The following is a 21,735-nucleotide window of genomic DNA, read 5'->3' as shown; positions in this document are numbered from 1 at the left end:
TCTCACTATATGGCATAAAGGATGATTGCCAGCAGCTCCGAGGACATATTGTTGGCACAAATAGCAATTCAAGGAGAACAGCCCAGCATTCATATAACAAACTTCATGGAGGAATTCTAGGTTAGCTGGAGTTACGTGCTTACCCTTTACACCAAACACTGTAGTTGGAAAATGGGGTACCATGTTTGGCTAGCCCTGGGTCACATCCCTACCTATGGAAGGGTGGAAAACACACAGATGAATAGTCAGTTTCAGAGACTAGGTAATTTGCCCAAGGTCATACAGCCAGTATTGTAGAATACAGATTAGAATCCAGGTTTGAGTGACTAGGAAGGATAAGTCCATCTTCTTAATCAGTATGCTATCCATTGTGTCTCTAAATGGAAGGTGATCCCTAGCCTTATCACAGTCCTTCATTTGTCCACCAGTGCAGTGGTCAGAAGGTGGGAAAGAGACAGCAGCAGAGTCTGAGGTTCTTTGTAGAGGGTTTGGCTTCAGATAGTTGATGGTTATCAATTACTTTCTTTTCAAGTAAGAGTAACTGCAGAACAGTATAGGAAGTGTTCAATGTACTTCTCAAATTAAGTGAGAAAAATAATTCTGTGGTTTCAAAGTGTCTCTTTTAAACAAATGACCCTTACTTTAAAAATTTTAAAAAAAGAAATTTACCCAAAATAGAGTATACAGACAAATTAAAAACCAGATAGAAGTTGTTTCTGGAATAGTTTTTATATTTTTTTCCCAGGTACTAGAATCAAAATATAGGACTCGCCAGAAACAAATACCTGGTAATAATGGAAGTGTATTTTTTGTGAAAAGTTTGGCAATACATACACTGATAATTTCCTTTCCAGAAGGCTAAACTTCAAAGCTGTTCTGAAGCCAAAGACCATAGGCATTCAAGAGGATGAAAAGTTTGACTTCAAGGTTCAAGCCAGATTTCTGAGTTTAGAACTCAGTTTCTGACCTTTATTTGGGAAATGTACAGTTAGTAAAGAGTTATACTATTACTTAAATAAGAAATAGCTAGATGGTTTAAAAAAAAAAAAAAAAAAAAGTAGGCCATAACAGCTCTATAAGAAAACCTGTAGAGTAGTGGTTCCCAACCAGGGGTGGTTTTGCCACCCGAGGGACCTTTGGCAATATCTAGAGACATAGTTTATCACAGCTGGGGCTAGGAGAGGGAGTCTCCTGGTATCTATTAGATGGAGGCCATGGTGTTGCCAAACATCCTACAGTGCACAGGACATCCCCCAATTATAAAGAATATTTGGCTCAAAATGTCAGTAGTGCTGAGGTTGAGAAACAGTGCCATAGAACCCTCCTTGTCTAAGGACGTCTGTGTAGTGAGCAGAGCATCCAACACTTATTGAGCATATACTATGTGCCAGGTCTCTGCTCAAATATCAACTCATCACAGATGCTTCCCTGATTACCCTATAGTTACCCAGCTCTAAGAAGATCTGAGCAAATGAGAAAAACAAGAAAGTAACAATTATAAGCAACTGAGCTAAAGTGGGTTATCCACAAGGCAAAGTTTATAACTAAGCCTGAGTTAGTCACAGGCCCAGCCCAGATTCATGGAGAGAGGAAATAGAGCCTGTCTCTCAATGAGAAGCATGACAGAGTTTGGAGTTTTTAAATTTACCACAAGCTCTTAACGCAGCACCTGACACATAGTAAGCGTTTAGTAAATGTTAGCTATTATTAGTACTATTATTTTACTTTTCTCAGCAGTAAGTGAGACTCAACATTTACAGTTCTCTCTGTTTGGAAAACTCTTCCCTAGATAGTTGGTGTTCTAGTTTGCTAATGCAGTCAGAATGCGAAACACTAGAAATGGATTGGCTTTTATAAAAGGGGCTTATTTGGTTACACAGCTACAGTCTTAAGGCCATAAAGTGTCCAAGGTTATGCATCAGCAGTCGGGTATCACTGGATGGCCAGTGGTGTCCAGAAAACCTCTGTTAGCTGGGAAGGCACGTGGCTGGCATCTGCTCTAACGTTCTGGTTTCAAAATGGCTTTCTCCCAGGACATTCCTCTCTAGGCTGCAGTTCCTCAAAAATGTCATTCTTAGTTGCACTTGGGGTATTTGTCCTCTTTCAGCTTCTCCGGAGCAAGAGTCTGCTTTCAACGACCGTCTTCAAAATGTCTCTCATCTTCAGCTCTTGTGCTTTCTTCAAAGTGTCCCTCTTGGCTGTAACAAGCTTGCTCTTTCTGTCTGATCTTATATAGTGCACCAGTAATTTAATTCAGACTCACCCAATGGGCGGGCCAACACCCCCATGGAAATTATCCAATCAGAGTCATCACCCACAGTTGGGTGGGGCGCATCTCCATGGAAACACTCAAAGAATTACAATCTAATTAACACTGATAGGTCTGCCCACACAAGATTACATCAAAGATAATGGCATTTGGGGGGACATAATATATTCAAACTGACACAGTTGTGTGAGTGGGTGGGTGGATGGATGGATGGATGGATAGATGGATAGATAGGTGATAGATAATGACATACATGGTTCATTTCCTCTTTTAATTCAGGTCTCTGCTCAATTATCAACTCATCACAGATGCTTCCCTGATTACCCTATATGAAATAGCATCCACACTACCCCTTCCTTAACTCTATCAACTCTCACCTACTCTTGGTTTGTTCTTCGTGGTACATATCACCATCTACATTATATATTTGTTTATTATCTGTTTCTATTAGAAGAGACTTTTGTTTCATTCAGTCCTGTATACTCAGTATCTGCAAAACACATGGCACATAGTAGGTGTTAAATGCATATATGTTGAATGGATGAATAAATAACCCTCCTCAAAAAAAAAAAAACTTGACATTTCATCGAAGGTGTTCTGATATCACTTTTAGAATACTGTACACTAAAAGACTGTATACTGCTTATTCCAAAGTGATCTTAGCCATAGTATTCATGTATGTAGTACTGATATCTTTTATTCTTCCCGTATTGTTGACATGAAAGTTGTCCATCAGAGTATGTGTGCTCTTGGAAAGCAGGGGCAACACCATTATCTTAAGCTTCTTGGCAGTGGTGTGTCCCTAACTAGATGGTGAACTCACAGCTTCTGTTTTTGAATTCTGCTTTTCAGCAAGTATTAGTGCTATATGTAAAACTTGCACTTAATATAGATATGGAATAATTAACTTAGGAGATGGCACTCTCTGAAATCAAGTTTTCCAACATAATGTTTTGCCTTGTTTTTGTTAGCTAAGAGACCTATTGAAATATTTACTATTGACTATTGAAATTTGCCTACTTATTCATGCTTGCCTTATAGTACTCTTTTTATCAAATTATCATCTTTTCACTTTTTTTAGGGTGACCATAGCAGAATAGAGAATTTTCCTTTGCCTCCATTCAAAATGAACTATATTATGTAGGTCTTGTCAGGAAGTAAGAGACTCATAATAGTGTGGGTTTAAAACTGAAGTGGAGAAATTTTATAGCTTGGCCTATTTTGTTAGTTGGGTATTTATAAAGATGTCAGGGTCGGATTTGATCTCTATTAAAGCTCTTCTGTTGCCTAGAAAATATGATACAACAACATGGTTTGTCCTTCATAGATTATCGACCCTAAAATTGTTGGACAGAAATGGGCTGCCCAGAAGTGGAAAATATGCCCTCCTGGGATTGAGTTGGGTCTTAGTTTAGGACACAGAATAAGCAGCCAAGAGCTCAGAGGCGGCTTTCTGCACTTCGTATTGGTATGAATTTAGTCTAATTCTTTTCTCCAGAACTGTCCAATTTAAGATTAAGCTTTATATTGGAGCATATTAGAGACATGGTTGTTTTGTTATTTCAGTAGAGAACCTTTTAATCAACTTTACTACTGTCCTGGGTAAAGTAAAAACTTAATCCTGTCTCTCTCTTAGGGCTTTTCTGGTTTTTCTCAAAGCTGGAAAAACAACAGTGAAGCAGCACTGCTTCTTATAGACTCTGCTTTTATTAAATTTGTTTCAATAATTCTCTTCTAGTCATTTTTTGTACTGCATTATTTGAACTATAAAATAAATAAACATTGTACCCAAATAAAAATTTCAGGTTATTTTAATGAAACTCTGGAAACATCCCAAACCTCAGATGATAATTTTTCTAGTTTATTTTTTTAATTCTACAAAGTAGGTCAGTAGAAATACTCCCACTTTAATTGGTTTAATTAGAAATGGAAAATTGTAAGATGAGCTCAATTTGAAGTGTAGGTTTAAATAAAACGATTATAGTGGGATTACTGTCATTTAAGGATTCGGATTTAAATAAGATGCATTTGTCAATAGCTTACCATTTCTTCTTGAAAAGGTTTTGTATAGCAAAATGGAGGCCTACATTTTGGAACATATGGATATATAGGGAAAGAATTTACCCTGAGATGTAATATCTGACATGGAAATCATTTTAGAACTATTTCTCAAATTACTATTAAAGCTGTTTTGTTACCTAGAAAATATCATACTACAACATGGTTTGTCCTTCATAGATTATATACTTCAAAATTGTTGGGCAGAAAGGGCTGTCCTGGAGTAGGAAATATGTCCTCCAGGACTGAGTTGGAACTTAGTTTAGGACACAGAATAAGCAGCCAAGAGCTCAAAAGCTAATCTTAGGTATACCTAAGAATATTATTCTGTAGTATCTTAGTAGGTATGACTTGAAAAAATTATTCTGTGATGAAGTAAATTGGGGAATACTGAGTTTAACAAATTTGAGAAGTTTCCTGCAGGACTTCTCAGAGCCTTTAATGCTTTCTGAATTTCTGAGAGAGGGTACATGTACAGCACAGTGCTTCCCAAACTTACTTATCCCTGGACCACCTAGTAACATTTCTCAGGAGAATGTTTTTAGTATGCAAATTTGATCTGTTTCAGGAATTTATATCTTGGAAAATGTTAGGTTTTTTTTTTTTCATTTATGGTGATGATGTGATATCATACACAAATGTTGCTTACCCCCAATTCTATAGCTTCAAGATGTTTTCCCAAAGTATACTATGAAGGTGGTACACACAGCACTCTGCTCAGTGTCTTCCTTCTGTTAACTAGAGCGGTAGTTTCCAAATGGGCCTGAGCATCAGAAATATCTGGAGTGCTTTTTCAAAAGAGTAGGATTCCTGGGCCCTGTCCTTAGAGATTCTGAGATTCTGCTCAAGATTCTGTATTTGTTACAAACACCCAGGTGATGCTGATGCAGCCAACGCTTGTCCTCCAAATGACACTTTGGAGCTGTTGAACTAAAAGTGTACAATTTGTAGATGGGTGATTGGGTTTGGGGCACAGTTTGTGGTCATAGAGCACTTGGGCTAGCCATCCCATATTGGAGAAAACTGCAGCACTGACCTCCTGTGACTCCATGGATAAGGTGCTGCCTACAGCCTAAGGTGAAACATTACTATTGTCCTTTAACAAAAGCAGAATGGTACTAAGTGGACTTTTTGGTCACCTTCCTAATGAGTAAAGTATATAAGATTACCATTTGTTTTTACCTAGTTCTGGGTAGCTCCTTTGTGGTTGGTGTTTTATTTATACTTTTGAAAACATACTGCATTATATTTACTCATAGTCCCATCTAAGAATATATTCTCTCCTCTCCTGCCAATCACAGATAGACATTTAACCATAAGAAGCAAATAGGCCAAGATTCTATGTCATTTGTGCTTTGATTTATGTGAGCACTGATAGTTGCTTTTTTATTTGGAATGCAAGGTTATACTCTCTACCTGATAAAATAATTCCATATTCCTGGAAATTTTCTTTTGCTTTCCTACGAATATAACTGAATATGAGCAAGATAAATAATTGCTAATGGTTTGAAAGACTTAGTCTTAACATGACTTGGCTGCATCATGTTATATTAACAATAATATGTGAAATGCTAGACACGTTCTTTAAAAAGAGGGAATTTTAAAATTATTCTGGAAGTTCGTGCCAATGCAATGAATGAGACATGAAATAGAAATAAAATGTGTGATTATAGAAAAGTGGAGATCAAGTTTTCGTTAATTGGAAACAAACTTGTATACTTTGAAAACCTGGGAGAAGTTGAAAAGTAAAATTAATATGTTTATGACCACAGACATAGGGGACTGGTGGTTTGATGGGTTGAGCCCTCTACCATAGGTTTTACCCTTGGGAAGACGGTTGCTGCAAAGGAGAGGCTAGGCCTCCCTATGGTTGTGTCTAAGAGCCTCCTCCCGAATGCCTCTTTGTTGCTCACATGTGGCCCTCTCTCTCTGGCTAAGCCAACTTGAAAGGTGAAATCACTGCCCTCCCCCCTACGTGGGATCAGACACCCAGGGGAGTGAATATCCCTGGCAACGTGGAATATGACTCCCGGGGAGGAATGTAGACCTGGCATCGTGGAACAGAGAACATCTTCTTGACCAAAAGGGGGATGTGAAAGGAAGTGAAATAAGCTTCAGTAGCAGAGAGATTCCAAAAGGAGCCGAGAGGTCACTCTGGTGGGCACTCTTACGCACACTTTAGACAACCCTTTTTAGGTTCTAAAGAATTGGGGTAGCTGGTGGTGGATACCTGAAACTATCAAACATGAATCTCGAAGACAGTTGTATAAAAATGTAGCTTATGAGGGGTAACAGTGGGATTGGGAAAGCCATAAGGACCACATTCCACTTTGTCTAGTTTATGGATGGATGAATAGAAAAATAGGGGAAGGAAACAAACAGACAAAGGTACCCAGTGTTCTTTTTTACTTCAATTGCTCTTTTTCACTCTAATTATTATTCTTGTTATTTTTGTGTGTGTGCTAATGAAGGTGTCAGGGATTGATTTAGGTGATGAATGTACAACTATGTAATGGTACTGTGAACAATCGGAAGTACGATTTGTTCTGTATGACTGTGTGGTATGTGAATATATCTCAATAAAATGAAGATAAAAAAATTAATATGTTTAGTAAACCAATTAGCTATGAGAGGTATCTAAAATTCACAGTTCTTTTATATCTAAATATGGTTATATATTCTTGTTATTTCCATGTATTAATTGTTGGCTAAATAATAAATAGAAAGATTACGATTGTATTGTTAGGTAAGAGAACCAGGAGAGAGCAGCAACATAAAAACCAAGTGAAAAGGAATTTGTAAGGAATGCTTAGCAATCATGTTAAATGTTTCCAAGAGATCAGTTAAAGTGACTCCTGTGGAAACCACTGATAGCTTAGAGCTCATTGGCTTCCTTTGGCAGAGCCATGTTAGTAATGTGAAGCCAGACCACAGTGGTTCAAGAATGAATGTACTGTTAAGAGCTGCAGCGTTTACTTGAGTTTGATATTAATGGAAGAAAAAAAGAGAGAATTTTGTTGTTTCTGCTGCTGTCATTTTGTTTATCTCCAGAACCTTCATTATCTCCCATTTGAGACTAGAAACTCCTCATAGGCAGGATCTACATTTCTGTGAGCCCTACAATGTGTAGTACTTCCCTGAATGTGTGAGGCAGTCATTGGCTTTAAGTTTAGTTAATGACTGTGAGTGAAAAGTTTTAAAACACTTGATAATGTACAAAATACAGAATAAATTTCTGTGAGTTCTTATTTATTAAACTAGGCAGCTCTAGTTTTTGACAGATGTCCTGTGATAGGTCACCTGTCCCTGTGCCAACAAGAACAGTTGTGATGCTGTTTTTCTCTGTGTCTCTCTCCTGACCTATCTCTCCGCCTTTATTCATGGACCTCCTTTTGGGCTTCTTTACAGCTATGAAACCAACATAGTCCAACACCACAATGCTTCTGCAGTAGGGCGTGTGATGAGGAAGAGAGTTTGACTTTGGAGTGCTCGGAACCTGGGAATTACCGAGGACCGGAAGCCCAGCTCTGCCCACTAGAGAGCCCGTAACACAATGAACAAATTGAACTTCCATAACAACAGAGTCATGCAGGACCGCCGGAGTGTGTGTATTTTCCTTCCCAATGATGAATCTCTGAACATCATCATAAATGTGAGTAAATTTAGAAATGTTTAATTTGTACATTTCTGTACAAATTTAGAAATGTTTAATTTGTACAAAGAAACATTTTATTTGTACCAGTGACTACATTTAAGTTACGACTTTCTGGTTAAGGGTGAAATCATTACAGAATGAGACCAGTAGTAATGTGGCAAAATTAAAGTAGTCTGTACTAGGTATAAACTTAGAATTATGGCTTAAGTACAGCCACCTTCAACATTCTCTTGCCTGAGGTAAAAGTAGGGAATTTTTGTTGCTATTTTATGAAAAAACAAAACTTTTATTGAAAAATAATTTTATGAAAATATATGAAATTGCTTTTTAATGCTTTTGAGGTGTCACATGAAGAGGTATTAATTGCTAGCTTTATAATATGCATTTTGATTGTTGTTTTCATAGTAGCCTAAGTCTACCCAATCAAGAATTAGGTGGATATATTGTGCATTTGAACACTAAGGTCTTGCTTATAGTTCATAAATAAGTCAGTTCTTGTAGTTAACCTGGGAATTGAGGAATATACTATTTTTTTAGCTTTTTAAATTGTATAATTTGCAATTTAAATTTGTATAATTTACAGACAGCAAAGTATAGGAATCTTAAGAACATTTCCAGCACTCCAGAAAGATCCTTTGTGACCCCTCCTTCTCAATAACCTCTAACCAAAGGATAATAGCTATTCTGATCACTATCACCATAGAGTAGTTTTGTTTATTTTAGAACTTCCTACAGGTGAAATTATGTGGTATGTTCTCTTTTGGGTGTAGCTTCTGTCACTCAGCATTTGGTCTATGAGCTTCATCTATGGCATTTGCATGTAATAGTAATTCTTTTTCATGGTTGTGTGATATTCCATTATGTGAATATACTTTTTCACTTTTAAAAACAACTTGCCCAGTTCCTGGCACATAAGCACCCAGTTTATGTATCCATTGACTATCATTGGATATTGGGTTGTTTCAAAATTTGGGCCATTATGAATAAAGCTGCTGTGAATATTTGTGTGGATGCACATGTGTATACATTTCTGGATTTTTACCCAGGAGTGGAATTGTGAATCATGGGGTATAGATATGTTTAGCTTTGGTAGGGGCCACCAAACAATTCTATGGCAGTCAGTATCATGCTTTGCATTTTTTCAACCACTCTCCCCATTAACAACTATCATGTTCTTTCTCTCACTGATTGCATTCTGATAGAATTAGGGGAAACCCTGCCTTAGTGCATGCCTTGAATTAGTTTTGTTTGCTATGTGCTACCTGTATTTTTATACCAATTGCTGTATAAAAGAATATTTCTGATTTTTATACTGAATATATATGACATTTAAATTGCCTTGTTAAAAAGTTTAGATAAGAAAAGGTACTACTTATTATAATTATTTTGGTTTTATTCTGACATGCTTCATAGTTTTCTTGATTTACTATTGTTACCTCATTTTTGCTCCTAGGAATTTTCTGATTGTCAAACCTGCCTAGTGAATGAAACTTATCATCTCTTGGACAGGATTTCTAGTGATTAGCTAGGTATGCAGAGTGGTAGGCTATATATATTTGTAGCACTGGGTTTTAAAACCTAGTGAAAATAGGCAGCATGTTCATTTTTCAGTGTGGGCACTAGCAAAATCAAAGTGTAATTCTGCTTATAAACTTGGAAATGCTGTTTGAGTTCTCTTATACAGTTATATGAAAAAGATCTCCACTAAATGTTTAAAAATATACATAATCCAGTACATATAGCATAATCATGTGAGACACTTCTCTCAGCTACAACTCTGTCTTTTCACCCTGTGGGATATGTATACCCATGCTCATGTGAGTGTGTTTATACCTGCATACAGGATTTGGAATAAAACCTTACTAACATCAGTTAAGTGAAGGGAAGACTAATCTGATTTACAAGTCTTAAGAGCTGACTGTAATTTTCAAAGAAATTAATTTGTGCTAAGATCTCAGCTGGGGAGGATAATTATGGAGAATAGACTGAAAGATAGCCAGTCCATCCATTCCTAAGGTCAGTGGTTTTAAAACCTTAATGTACATCAGAATCACGTGGAAATTTTGTTAAATATTAAGATTATTGGACTCCACTCCTTGGAGATGTTGATGTGGCAAGTCTAGTGTAGGACAAGGAATCTATATTTTAACAAGTTCTCTAAAAAGTGTTGTAGATGCTCGGAAATCTTAGGCAAGACAGATGAAGACCTGCATGTAAGCACCACCTAGTGTCTTCCACTCTTCAGAACTCTATTTACTGGATTGTGTTTTGGCATTATATCAGTGGCCTAGCCCTTAGCAAGTAAATGTTGGTTGTCGTTCATTATCATCATCATCATTGTTGAGAAATGTTACATGATAATTGATACTTTGAGTCTACAACTTACTAGTTTTGTGACTTTTGGACAAGTTACCTGAGGTCACTCACCTTTTTCACTTGTAAGAGCAACTTGCCCAGTTCGTGGCACATAGTAGGCACTTGTTTTTATTAGTTCGCTTTCTGCCTCTCTATGTGACGAATAATTGAGGGGCAGTACCACAGTGAAAAAACATGGATGTACTTAAAATACACAGGCCTGAATTCAAATCCCACATCTGACTGACTTTAGGAAAGTTAATTAAACCTCCCTCAGCCTCAACATTTTTACCTATAAAATGGGACCAATGCCTGACACATGGATAGCTGCTATTATTTTTTTATTTCCTAGGCAGAGATAAATTTTGCACTTCTTCAATTTCCCTCTCTTGCAAAATTAGCATAATAATGCCTGTAGGGTGATCAAGACTATCAGGGCTATGATCATGGATGGTGAAGCCCTATATTTAAGGCGAGTTTTAGAGTCACAGGGACCTGGGTTGAAATCCCTACTCGGTGACTTACTTTGCTTGCAACCTTGGGCAAAAGATTTAATTTTTTGCAGCAGTTTTCTCATCTGTTAATTGGGGATAAACTTAACCCTTCTCTCAGGGATGTTGTGTATAAAGAGGTGCATAAGGCACTTAGTGCAGTGCCCTGGCACATGGTAATGCTCAGTAAGTGAGCACTTAACAGAATAGCACTTGACTTGTTTCTTTGAGCGTTTGTTCATTTCATTAGAGTACTCTGTTAACGAGACTGAAATGGAGAGTCTGAACCCTGTGTAGGTCTATAAGATTTTCTTATTCTAGCACACATAGACTCCTCTGAAACCCCAGACTCCTCCCTAGCAAGTGGTTGGAAAAAGAAAGGACTGGGTTGAATAGTATGGAGGCCTCCCCAGTGCTAGAAAACCAATTCAAGGTTGCCAAGGTCCATCTTTTCCTACAAGGTATTATCTTTGTTTTCAGAAAATTGTAATTGATATTTATAGAGTTTTGGTGTAATACAATAACTGTAGCAAAGCTATCTCATTGATGGTCTGATTTTTTCATCATTTCTAAACATTTTTTTAAACAAAGGAAGTTTGTTCCCTGTTGAGCATAGTTGATAGAATGTTGCCTTTCTGCATGTGGAATTTAGTGCTTTGAGGGACATTCCAGCACTTTGGTCATTCTGAATTTTCCATGAGTTGCACTAATAAGGGCTATTGTAAATGATTTTAACCATCAAGTAAATATTAAATTTGGGAATTTGAAAAATTTGGGGAATAAAATGATGATAGAAGAGCCACAGAACTTTTGATGAGTGACGTAAATTGTCACCAAGATTTTATACCTTTTCACTAAGACTAGAGTGAACAGTACTTTAGTTTTATTGTATTTTTTTTCTTTTTTTTTCTGGAGTAGATTTTAAACATTCTTGCTCAATAACATACCATTGACATTTAGGATCAAATGCTGTTTTTACTAAAAAGTTCAATATAGAGTGTATTTTTATTAACTTTTATTCTTAATAACACAAAGTGTAACACTTTAATTCCCATTTTTCCTGAAGATTGAAAAATTTCACAATTAACTAAAATGTAGCTTTAAAGACTCATAATACATAACGACATAAAATTGAGGCTAGTTTTCATAGCAGGTAAGACTTCAGAGTCATTTAATTATACCTTACTTAATTACAGTTTTTAAACAAGAGCAGTGGACTTACTTGACAGCTGTTAAAGAACTATCAGTAGGTTCCAAATACTTGAATTAAACTAGTGGAAGAATACTAATTACATGGCATGCATGGAAGAAATGTACAGCATTATTTGAACAACAGTTACACAAGCTTACAGTATAGTTTATTTTATATATATTTAGTTTGTGGTTTGGAATTTTTTTAACTTTTCATGATCTTTTGTCTTTTCTGTTTTGGGTCCTACATTTTAAAATGCAAACTAAGGATTAAAGGGACTCTAGAGGATGTGAAATTTTAAGTCTCAAATTTAGAGTGTATATAGTTAAACTTAAGAATTTTATATGCTAATTGATAGTTTCTCCTTTTCTTTATTATTCTGTTTATTTAAGCTTATTTGTAAAGTGAAATTATGGTAATATGAAACTCAGAATCCAAAGTCGTTTTAACAAGGTTGGAAATAACATAGGAATTCTATAGGACAGGAATCTAGTATCTCAAGTGGGCTGAATCAAGCTAGTCATACACAAAGATGATAATAATTTTCAGTTGGCAAACATTCTCCCAGTGATGTTGGGGAGTTTGCATTGATGTGTTATTCCTAAATTCCTGAATGCCATGTTTATAGAATGGTTTGCTTAGTAGGTCAGGAGAGTCATCTGTAGTCATGAAACAGCATGATGGCTTGCATTCATCAAACTCGCGAGTGCCTACTTTATATTCCAAACATAAAGTAAAGTACTGTCCTTGCTTATTCTAGTTCCTGGTGCTTATAAGCAGCTGTATTGGTGGCTACTCTGGCCTTAAATATCTTTTGCTCTTTCCAGTGGAAAATATACTGTGGGTTGGTTGCTGTTAATAATGAATATGGAACACAGCAGTAAACCGTTGAAATTGGAATTGTTTGTCTTTCAGTTATTAAGGGATTTTGGCATGTTTTTATTTTTCCTGATCTGAGTTACATATTAGGGTATAATAAAACATCATTAATTCAGAGCTGGCTAATTCAGAATTTATAATAAAAACTGTAATTGATGTCATTAACATTGAAGAAAGGATTTGCAAGTTAATAGTACAAATGAAAGCTAAAATGATAAAACTGTTAAGTTGCATATATTTTCATATATGTATATAAATATATTTTAGTACATAAATGAATTGTTGCCTTTGGCTACTACCAGCTACATGACTTAAAGCTTTCTGGGTTTTGTTTTGTAGTTCTATAAAATGAAAAAATTGACCTGGGTGGTCTCTTAAAGTCAATCTCAACTCAAATAAGCTTTGGTAATTCTGTATGCAACAAGGCAGACTCAGGAGAATTACTGCCAAAAAACACTTCGTTAAACATTTGAGAAAGTGTTAACGCTGTATCTTTTAAAGACTATTCTATAACTCAAAATGTGACTTACTTGGAATAACTTATCCCCAGAGTTCCAAATTATTATGTTTTTATTATGTTTGAATTATACTAGGACTCAGAAAAAAGATTGGTTTAGGTATTAAAAAGAGATCAGGGAGGCGGGGCAAGATGGCGGCATAGGGAGGTGTGGAATTTAGTTAGTCCCCTAGAGGAACTAGTAAATAGCCAGAAACAACTAGAAAATAGTCTGGAACAACTGATGGGGGTGCCATCCATGATGGGATATCATACACCAGTCAGGAATGGATGGAATGGCTGAGGTGGCAGCATAGAACTGTAAGTAAAGCTCCCCAAACTGTGGAGCTGGTGCCCCTCCCCCATTGGCACAGCAGGCTGAGATGCAAAACTTCATTGTGGGGGAAAAGAAAAGCAGCCCCTGCCAGAGCAAGGGAATGTAGCACAACTAAGTTCCAATTGTAGTTTTAATTAACAAATTGGGATTACTGAATACAAGCTACAAACAGAAATAAACCTGGAGAAAGCAGGAAAAAAACCTGGAGGTTTATCTGGCAGAGAGGAAGCAGGGCTGACAGAAAAAAAAAAAAAAAAACATAAATAAATAAAAACAGCGGCTTTTACCTTGATCATGGGACTTGCCCTTACGAAGCTCGTTACTGCAAAGGAGAGGCTAAACTTGCATATAATTGTGCCTAAGAGTCTCCCCCTGAGTACCTCTTTGTTGCTCAGATGTGGCCCTCTCTCTCTCTATCTGAGCCACCTTGACAAGTGAACTCACTGCCCTCCCCCCTACGTGGGACCCGACTCCCAGGGGTGTAAATCTCCCTGGCAATGCAGAATATGACTCCCAGGGATGAATCTGGACCCAGCATAATGGGACTAAGAGTATCTTCTTGACCAAAAGGGGGATGCAAAATAAGACAAAATAGTTTCAGTGGCTGAGAGATTTCAAATGGAGTCAAGAGGTCACTCTGGTGGACATTCTTATGCAGTAAATAGATAACACGTCTTAGGTTTTAATGTATTGGAATAGCTAGAAGTAAATACCTGAAACTACCAAACTCCAACCCAGCAGTCTGGACTCCTGAAGACGATTATATAATAATGTAGATTACAAGGTGTGACAGTGTGATTGTGAAGACCTTGTGGATCACATCCCCTTTATCTAGTGTATGGATGAGTAGAAAAATGGGGATAAAACCTAAAGGACAAATGGGGTGAGATGGGGGTGATGGTTTGGGTGTTCTTTTTTCACTTTTATTTTTTATTCTTGTTCTGGTTCTTTCTGATGTAAGGAAAATGTTCAGAGATAGATTGTGGTGATGAACGCATAACTATGTGATCATGCTGTGGACAGTTGATTGTATGGGGTGTGAATGTGTTTCAATAAAACTGAATTTTAAAGGAAAAAAGGACTGTAAATCACAGTGAACCCTGTGATATATGATATATGATTATGATAGTTAATAGTACAATTATAATTTTAAAAAATTAAAAAAAACTCTTTGGAAAGAAAAAAAAATAAATGCATAGCTATGTTTAAAAAAAAAAAAAAAACAGGCTTTTAGAGTCTGCTGAGCTCAGAATATTGGAAAAGGGCTATGTCCCAAGAAAAGCGGTACACAGAACTGGGTACCAACTCCAGTTCTTGCCTGGTGAACTGGAGGGCTGGAGACTGGCTCTGAAAAGGGGACTTCTTGCTTTTTTCCTTTTTTTTTCCTCTCATTCTAAGTAGCTTATTAGAGAAAGCCTCAGGCTTTTTCAATTGACAGCACTTGACCCAGGCAGGGGTGGAGTTAAGATAGTCAGAGAGTCAAAGGAAAAACTCAAGGGTAGGAGAAAATTCCCTAAAGGGCTTAGCTTCCCTAAGAAAACAGGGGGCAGGGCCCATCTCAAATGGCTGCCCTCCCTCAGACAACTCAGACCCCAGGTCCTCGTTGGAGGGGGGAGGACAGAAATAGCCTAAGCTTAGTTTCTGACACCCTCAGTACCTGGCTGGGACAGGGTCCACTGAGAATTAAATACACCACACTTTTTTACACTGGTGGGGAGCTGGGAGCTGACAAGCACTTCCTGCTGGGCAGGATAGGAAAAGCACAGAGCCTACAGGCCTCACAGGAAAGTCTGCCAATCTGCTGGGTCTTACACCTTTAGGGACACCTGATGTTGAATACAATCTCCTTCTGAGACCTGGGCCTGTCTGGTCTGGGAAAATCTTGATTGGGGTAATCAAGGAAACCAGAAGCCTAGACAACAAAAAAAATTATAAATCACACTAAGAAAAATGAAGATTTGGCCCAAGGAACAAACTTACACTTCAACTGAGATACAGGAAATGAGACAACAAATTATTAATCAAACAGTCTCCCAAATCAATTCAAAAATCAAATCAACGAGCTGAGGGAAGACACAGCAAAAGAAATGAAGGATATAAAGAAGACTTTGGGCAAACATAAGGAGGAACTTGAAAGTTCAATTTGAAAGAACAATTGGCATAACTTGTGGGAATGAAAGACATGATAGAAGAGATGAAAAACACAATGGAAACATGCAACAGGAGATTTGAAGAGGCAGAAGAAAGGATTCATGAACTGGAGGACAGGAGAGATGAAATCCTACACACACACACACACACACACACACACACACACACAGAAAAAAAAAACAGAGAAAAGATTGGAAAAATATGAGCAGAGTTTCAAGGAACTGAATGACAACATGAAGCACACGAATATATGTGTCATGAGTGTCCCAGAAGGAGAAGAGAAGGGAAAGGGGGGAAGATAGAATAATGGAAGAAATAATCACTGAAAATTTCCCATCTCTTATGAAAGACATAAAATTACAGATCCAAGAAGTGCAGCATACCCCAAACAGAATAGATCCAAGTAGACCAGCTCCAAGATGCTTAATAATTAGATTATCAAATGTCAAAGACAAAGAGAGAATTCTGAAAGCAGCAAGAGAAAAGCAATCCATCACATACAAAGGAAGCTTGATAAGACTATATGCAAATTTCTCAGTAGAAACCATGGAGGTGAGAAGGCAATGGTATGATATATTTAAGATACTGAAACAGAAAAACTGCCAACCAAGAATTCTATATCCAGCAAAACTGTCCTTCAAAAATGAGGGAGAGCGTAAAATATTTTCAGACAAACAAGACACTAAGAGAGTTTGTGAACAAGATACCTGCTCTACAAGAAATACTAAAGGGAGCGCTATAGGCAGATAGGAAAAGACAGGAGAGAGGTTTGGAGAAGAGTGTAGGAATGAAGACTATCAGTAAGGGTAAAAAGAGAGAGAGAGAGGAAAAAATGAAAATAAAATCAGATAGGATATATAGAATCCAAAAGACAAAATGGTAGACAGTAGACATTATGTTGAGTGAAATTAGCTGGAAACAAAAGGACAGATACTGTATGGTCTCACTAATATGGACTAACACTGATGAGTGAAATTTGAGAGTTGAGAACATAGATTATCAGGAGATAGAGTTTAGAGGTCGGACATTTGATGCTGAAGGAGTACAGAAGGTTCAACAGGATTGATTATATAGATAAAAAATGGATAGTACAACACTGGGTAATGGTAGCACAATATTGTAAGTACCTGAAGAAAGATGAGGGTGAGTATGGGTGACAGAGGAAGGCAAAGGGCAAGTATGACACCAGAAGGAAAGATAGAAGATAAAGACTGGGATTGTATAACTTAGCAAAACCTAGAGTGATCAGTGATGGCGATTAAATGTACAAATATAAGAATGTTTTTAAATGAGGGAGAACAAAGGAATGTCAACATTGCAAGGTGTTGAAAATTGGATGGTATGGGGGAAAATACGACCAATGCAAACTAGACTCTATAGTTAACAGTGACATTATAAGATGCTTCCATTAATTGTAACAAAGGCAGTATACCAAAGGTAAATGTCTAGAAGAAGAGGATATGAGAGAGTGATATGTGATTCTTGGTGGTGGTGGTGATGTCTGACCTTTTCATTGTATGTTATTTTTATTTTTCTTCTTCATTTTTTTCTCTCCTTTTCCTCTTTCTTTGGGGAAGAGATGGAAATGTCATTTAGATTTTGGTGGTGAATGCATAATTATGTAATTATACTGGGAATCATTGATTGTTTACTTTGGGTGGATTGTATTGTGTGTGAATAAAACTATTTTAAAAATAGAGAGGAGAACCTAAGATGGCAGTTAGGTGAGATGGGGCAAAAATAACACCTCCATGAAAAATACTAGATAAAAACCAGAAAGTGACCCAGAACACCAGTTCCAGCAATGCACCAGCCAGACAAGGTCTGCTAAATCCACAGGGACTGTGCATTTGGTGAAACCAGGAGTCTGCATTCTGAAACGAGTGAGTGAGCTGGCTGAAAGTCCGGCGACCGTGCTGCAGTGTGGAGAAACGGTGGGTTGGCGTTTGGAGATGGACTAGTTCTTTAAAAAAAAAAAAAAAAAAAACCCAGGAGCGGCTGCGGATACGACGGGGAGAACCTCACAGTGAAGCATAACAGGAGCAGGCTGGGTCAATGCCTCAGTGTCTAGCGTGGAGGACAGCCCTTCCCACCCGCTGCTGATTGTCTCAGAGCCAGGGGAGCAGAGGGGAGCCAAAAGGAGAAAGAAATCGCGCCCCTTGCAGCCATCTCCCTGGTGGCCTGGGGACGCTCCCACCCAGGGCCAGACCCATAGCCCAGAGCCACGCCAAGAAACCCAGTGTGACAGGAAGTCTTTCCCGCAGCACCACGCACATACCACAATATCGGCCATGGACAGTGGCCTTTAGTATACCCACAGCTAATTGTCCCAGAGCTGGGAAGGTGGAGCTGTGTGAAAAGGGGGAAATTAACACGTCCCATTCAGCCATCTTTACAGCAGGCTAGGAATGCCCCTGCATGGTCCAGCAGTCCAATGCTTCCCTGGCAGGCCAGCACACACTTGTGACATGGCACAACCTTCCCTCAGCAGAGGTCCTGGAAGAGCACCGGGGACCCACTCAGGAATCCCAGGGACCCTACACCAATACCAAGGACTTGTGGGACAGCAGCAGAGACAATCTGTGGCAAGACTGAAATGAAGGCTAAGGCTCTTACAACAGCCTTAAATCTCCGGGAACACCTGGGAGGTTTGATTATTAAAGCTGCCCTGCCTTCCTAACAACCCAGACACACGCCCCATATTCAGGGCAGACAGCACCAACAATACACCCAAATTTAGTGCACCATTTGAACCCACAAGAATCAGATCCCCACACAACACAAAGACAAAGTTGGGGAGAACTGACTTGAGGGGAATAGGTGACACATGGACGCCATCTGCTGGTTAGTTAGAGAAAGTGTACTCCACCAAGCTGTAGTTCTGACAGGTTAGAGTTTAAGTAAAGCAAATGCCAAGAGGCCAAAAACAACAGAAAATCTTAAAACATATGATAAAACCAGACGATATGGAGAACCCAAACCCAAACACCCAAATCAGAAGATCAGAAGAGACACAGTACTTGGCACAATTAATCGAAGAACTAAAGACAGACAATGAGAGCATGGCACAGGATATAAAGGACATGAAGAAGAGTATGGCGCAGGATATGAAGGACATAAAGAAGACCCTAGAAGAGCATAAAGAAGAAATTGCAAGAGTAAATTAAAAAATAGAAGATCTTATGGAAATAAAAAACTGTTGGCCAAACTAAAAAGACTCTGAATACTCATAATACAAGATTAGAGGAAGTTGAACACGACTCAGCCTCCTCGAGGACCACAGAATGGAAAATGAAAGAACAAAACAAAGAATGGAGAAGAAAATCGAAAAAATCGAAGTGGACCTCAGGGATATGATAGATAAAATAAAACATCCAAATTTAAGAACCATTGGTGTCCCAGAAGGGGAAGAGGAGGGTAAAGGTCTAGGAAGAGTATTCAAAGAAATTGTTGGGGAAAACTTCCCAAACCTTCTACGCAATATAAATACACAAAGCATAAATGACCAGTGAACTCCAAATAGAATAAATCCAAATAAACACACTCCAAGACATATTCTGATCAGACTTTCAAATACTGAAGAAAAGGAGCAAGTTCTGAAAGCAGCAAGAGAAAAGCAATTCACCACATACAAAGGAAACAACATAAGACTAAGTTGTGACTACTCAGCGGCCACCATGGAGGCAAGAAGGCAGTGGCATGACATATTTAAAATTCTGAGAGAGAAAAATTTCCAACCAAGAATACTTTATCCAGCAAAACTCTCCTTCAAATTTGAGGGAGAGCTTGTGACTACTCAGCGGCCACCATGGAGGCAAGAAGGCAGTGGCATGACATATTTAAAATTCTGAGAGAGAAAAATTTCCAACCAAGAATACTTTATCCAGCAAAACTCTCCTTCAAATTTGAGGGAGAGCTTAAATTTTTCACAGACAAACAAATGCTGAGGGATTTTGCCAATAAAAGACCTGCCCTACTTCAGATACTAAAGGGAGCCCAACCGACAGAGAAACAAAGAAAAGAGAGAGAGATATAGAGAAATTTAACAGACATATATAGAACATTACATCCCAGGTCACCAGGACACATATTCTTCTCTAGTGATCATGGATCTTTCTCCAGAATGGACCGTATGCTGGAACATAAAACAAGCCTCAATAAATTAAAAAAAAAAAAAAAAATTGAGTTTTTTCAAAGCACATTCTCTGACCACAATGGAATACAAATAGAAGTCAATAACCGTCAGAGACTTGGAGAATTCACAAACACCTGGAGGGTAAAAATGAGGGGGAGATGAAAGCATTCCCGGGTAATCAAAAGCCGAGGGACTTCATCTCCAGTAGATCAGTCCTATAAGAAATGCTAAAGGGAGTTGAGCAGGCTGAAAGGAAAGGACACTAAACAATTGACTGAAACTACAGGAAGAAATAAAGATTTCCAGTAAAGATCACATGGTAAATATAAATGCCAATACTACTGTATTTTTGATTTGTGACTCCACTATTTACTTCCTACATGATGTAAAATACATAAACTGTAATGATAAATCAGTGGTTTTGGACTCAGTGTAAAATATATAATTTTTGACAAGAACTACATAAAGTTGGGGGAATGATGGAGTATAGGAACATAGTTTATGTGTCCTATTGAAGTTAAGTTGGTATCGAAAAACAAGATTGTTATAGATTTAAGAGGTTAAATTTAAGCCCCACAGTAAACACAAAGAAAGTATCAGAGAATATGACCATAGAGATGAATAGTAGGGGTTACGAGAAGTGGGGGAAGGGACAATGGGGAGTTAAGAAATGAGTGTAGGGTTTCTGTTTGGGGTGAAGGGAAATTTCTAGTAATGGATGGTGGGAAGGTGATAGCATTGCAACATTCTAAATGTGATTAATCCCACTAATGGAATGCTAGGGAGGGGGTGGAATGGGAAGATTTAGGCTGTATATATGTTTCCACAATTGGAAAAAAAAAAAAAAAAGTCTAAATAGATGACAATTGAATGCCAAGGATGAGGATGGGATCTGAGGATGGAGGACAGGAGGCTCAAAGGGACACAGTTGGGACATAAAAAAAAAAGGAAATATAGAATGTAAGCTTTGTATCAATGTTGAATTTCTTGAACTTCTTAGCTGTGCTTAATGGGATTGCATAGAAGAATGTTCTTGTTCATGGGAAAGGTGTATGTGAATTATATTGTTTGTTCAAAGATGTGTGCAGCCTGTTCTCATATGTTCAGAGGACAGAGCAATAGATGATGGATGATAGATAGGGAGGGAGGGAGGGAGAGAGGGAGGGAAAGAAAGAAATGGTGGTGTGACAGGATGTTAAAGGTGGTGGATCAGGGTATCGGGCAAGGGGGTTGGGGTATGCTGGAGTTCTGTGTATGGGGTTTGTATTGTTTTTGCAACTGTTCCTGTAAGCTTGAATTTATTTCAAAATAAAATTTAAAAAATAAATAAAATAAAAAAATAAACAGAAAGACACAAGTGCTAGAGAAAATGTAGAGAGACAGATGTATCTATTCCCTGCTGGTAGGGAAGTAGAATGGCGCAGCCCAGCTGGGGAGTGGTATGGTGGTTCCACAGGAAGCTAATTATGGGGTTGCCATATGGTCCTGCAACCCCATTATTGGGTATATACTTGGAAGAACTGAGAACAGGGACATTAGTAGACACTGCACACTGGTGTTTATGGCAGCCATATTCAGTGTTCGCAATGGATGGAGGTGGCCTAAGGGTACATCGACTGATAAACAGAATGGTGAACTGTGGTGTATACATACAATGGAATACTGAGCAGCAGCAAGAAGAAATGAAGTTGTGAGGTATGCACCTAGGTAAATGGAC

The 21,735-nt window shown here is 38.0% G+C and overlaps 1 protein-coding gene across 3 annotated transcripts in view; it reads left to right on the top strand.

Annotated features, from left to right (window-relative positions):
* FRMD6 (FERM domain containing 6) overlaps positions 1-21,735 on the top strand; it is an 88,418-nt gene that overhangs the window by 32,860 nt on the left and 33,823 nt on the right. For 2 of the 3 annotated variants that reach the window (XM_037832723.1, XM_037832721.1), the window contains exon 2: positions 7,736-7,979. In XM_037832723.1, coding sequence (XP_037688651.1) covers positions 7,881-7,979 — 99 coding nt within the window. In that variant the 5' untranslated portion in view covers positions 7,736-7,880. Of the gene's footprint in view, positions 1-7,735; positions 7,980-21,735 lie in introns of those variants that run through there. The other variant, XM_037832722.1, reaches the window with a different exon arrangement.

Source organism: Choloepus didactylus, chromosome 4 (genome assembly GCF_015220235.1).
Source record: "Choloepus didactylus isolate mChoDid1 chromosome 4, mChoDid1.pri, whole genome shotgun sequence".
Taxonomy (NCBI): Eukaryota; Metazoa; Chordata; class Mammalia; order Pilosa; family Megalonychidae; genus Choloepus; species Choloepus didactylus.
The sequence above is the reverse complement of the archived record's forward strand: the minus strand, read 5'-3'. Positions and strand labels throughout refer to the sequence as shown.